The 3,257-nt window shown below is 40.3% G+C and overlaps 1 protein-coding gene across 1 annotated transcript; it reads left to right on the plus strand.

Moving 5' to 3' along the window:
• The first annotated feature begins 200 nt into the window (after nt 1-200).
• Nucleotides 201-1,109, plus strand: LOC124232296 (vomeronasal type-1 receptor 4-like). Its single transcript, XM_046649260.1, has one exon. It carries the CDS (start codon nt 201-203, stop codon nt 1,107-1,109), a length of 909 nt encoding a protein of 302 aa, XP_046505216.1.
• The last annotated feature ends 2,148 nt before the right edge of the window (nt 1,110-3,257 follow it).

A 3,257-nucleotide genomic window follows, 5' to 3' on the forward strand; every position in this document is an offset into this window, starting at 1 on the left:
ACAAAATAATAATGGTTAAAAGTATAACTGCTGACAAGTGTATGTTCTCTATGTTGAGCCCCTACCATTGAGTATGACAGCATCTCCCTTCTCAGAAGAAAGAGGCAGATCTTTGTTCCAACGTTGGTTATGTAAGAGGACTGCTGATGTCATCAGTGGCATAACCACCTTTTGCTCTGGGCCACTCTGAAGCCATTTCCATGTATTTTCAGAAAAATGTCCTGAGAGCCATATGGGAAGTGGCTGTGAAAATCATCTTTCTTTTACAGATCGGAGTGGGGACTCTGGCCAATGTCATTCTCTTCTTCTATAATGTCTCTCCATTCTTGCTTGAACACAGACAGAGGCCCTCACACACGATTCTCACCCATATGTCCGTGGTCAATGTCTTGGTTCTTCTCTCAAGTGGAATTCCCCACACAACAGCTGTTTTTCTTTTGAGGAACCCGCTGTCCACTCTTGGGTGTAAATTTTCATTTTATATATCCCGAGTGGCTCGCCAGACCACCCTGTGCTGCACCTGTGTGCTGAGCACCCATCAATTCTTCACTCTCTTCCCTGGGAGAGTGGAGTGCCTGATGCTCAGAGGAAGAGCCCCCAAGGTCGTTGGTCCTTTCTGTTGTATCTGCTGGATTTTCAGTTTCTTAATACATATCTTTCTTCCCATGAAACTTACTACTTCACAGGACATGGAAAACGATACTGACTTCCGAGGGACGTGGTTCTGTCCATCCTCACATTTCACTTCACGCATGTTCACCTTGTTGTCTATCTCCGATGCCATGTTTCTTGGCCTCATGGGCTGGGCCAGTGGTTCCTCAGTGCTCCTGTTGCGCAGACACCACCAGAGAGTGCAGCATATTCACACCCCCAATGGCTCCCACAAATTCCTACCAGAGATCAGAGCTGTCTATACCCTCCTGATGCTGGTGGTCACTTTTGTCATTCCTTACATGCTGAATTCCATTTTTACTTTTTACATCACTTACTTCTTAGATACTCGTTTATGGTGGATGCAGATCTGTAATATCACAGCTTTATGTTTCCCCACTTTTAGCCCCTTACTGCTGATCCTTAGGGATCCTAGAACTCCCAGTTTCTGCTCTTGAATTATTGAAATCACTATTGAAAGTGTAAAGACATAGATGTCAGCTTCTATCCCATCCATGATTTCTGTATTTATTAATAATCTACTAGTTATTCATTTTCATAAACTTTTATTGTTATAGCATATACATAAATCATTCACAATTTTAACCATTTGTAAGTGTACAATCAAGTGGCATTAAACACATTCCCAATGCTGTGCAACTATCACCTATATCTGCAACCCCAGACTTGTCCATCATCATTCTCAACAGAAACTCAATGCCCAGTAAAAGAACAACACCACTTCCACTCTCCTTCCAGCCCAAGACATTGTCTTCTACTCTCTGTCTCTGTAAATTTGCTTGATCTTGGAACTCCATAGAAGTGGAGCCATAGAGCATTTGTCTTTTTATGTCAACCTTATCTCAATAAAATAATATTTTCAAGGTCATCCTTGTGGTAATATATATCAATATTACATTCATTTTTAAGGTTGAAAACTATTCCATTCTGTGTATATACAACATTTTGTTTATTTATTCATCTGCTGATATCCATCTTGGGTTGTTTCCACCTTTTGCCTATTGTGAATAATGCTGCTAGGAACATTGGTATACAAGTATCCATCAGGTAGGAATGGTTCAACATCCACAAATCAATCAATGTGATACAGCACATTAGCAAAATGAGGAACAAAAACCAAATGATCATCTCAACAGATGCAGAGAAAGCCTTCAATAAGATCCAACATCCATTTATGATAAAAACTCCCAATAAAATGGGTATAGAAGGAAAGCAGCTCAACAGAATAAAGACCATATATGACAAACCCACAGGCAACGTCATACTCAATGGGGGAAAAAATGGAAAGCCATCCCTCTGAGAACAGGAACAAGACAAGGGTGCCTACTTTCACCACTCCTCTTCAACATGCTACTGGAGGTATTGGCCAGAGCAATTCGACAAGAAAAGGAAATAAAAGCAATCCAAATTGGAAAGGAAGAAGAGAAACTTTCGCTGTTTGGAGATGACACAATTCTATATATAGAAAACCCTAAAGAATCTACCTAGAAATAATCAACAACTACTGCAAAGTTGCAGGTTACAAAACCGATTTTAAAAAATCGGTTGCATTTCTATACACTAAAAATGAACTAGCAGGAAGAGAAATCAAGAAGAGAATCCCATTTACAATCACAAAAAAACCCCAATGAAATACCTAGGAATAACCTTACTCAAAGAGGTGAAAGACCTGTACGCTGATAACTGTAAGATATTATTGAAACAAATTGAAGAAGACATAAAGAAATGGAAAGATGTTCCTGTTTTCAATTCTTTTGGATATTTACCTAGGAGTTAATTGCTTTGCCTTGTGTTAGTTCCATGATTCCCCATTTGAGAAATCACCAAACTGTTCTTCAAAGCAGCGTCATCATTTTACATTCCCACCAGCGATGCACAATGGTTCCAGTTTCTCCACAATCCCTACATTCATTATTTCCCAATTTGGTCTTATTGTAGATCCATCCTGGCAGATGTGAAATGGGATCTCATTGTGGCACTGGTTTGCATTTCCTCAATGACATATGGTGTTAAGCATCTTTTCATAGAATTATCAGTTTGCTTATCTTTGAAAAAATGCCTCTTCAAGGCTTTGTCCATTCTGGTATTGGGTTGCCTTTTGTTGTAGTTTTTCCAGTGCTTGATATATTCTGGGTATTGATCCCTTATCAGTATAAGATTCACAAAGATTTTCTCCCATTCTGTAGTTTGTCAGAATGTTGCCATCAGATCAGAGTAGTTCTTTAGAGACTGGCGAGTCTGTCACTGCGGGTGGCACTGACGGCACCACCCAGGTAGAGGGGATCTGAGTGGAGATCCAGCCACATCCACCATGGTGCCATTTTTAACATTTCTGTTTTGTTCGCTCTCTCAAATGATCTCCATTTTCTTGAGAATGTTTGGAGTTAATGATGCTTAATTAGGATTAGGTGTGCAACAGGAGTGAGGAAATTTGAAGTGGTCACTGGGAACACTCCTTTAGGCAGCACAGAAGCAATTCTACAGCAGTCACACCATGAGCTCTGCCGCGCTGTTTATGCCCCTTTGAATGCATTGGGTTCACTGCTGCAGGGTTTTCACCCAAGAAATGCACCATACTCTATCTT

Source organism: Equus quagga, unplaced genomic scaffold (genome assembly GCF_021613505.1).
Source record: "Equus quagga isolate Etosha38 unplaced genomic scaffold, UCLA_HA_Equagga_1.0 HiC_scaffold_4392_RagTag, whole genome shotgun sequence".
NCBI lineage: Eukaryota > Metazoa > Chordata > Mammalia > Perissodactyla > Equidae > Equus > Equus quagga.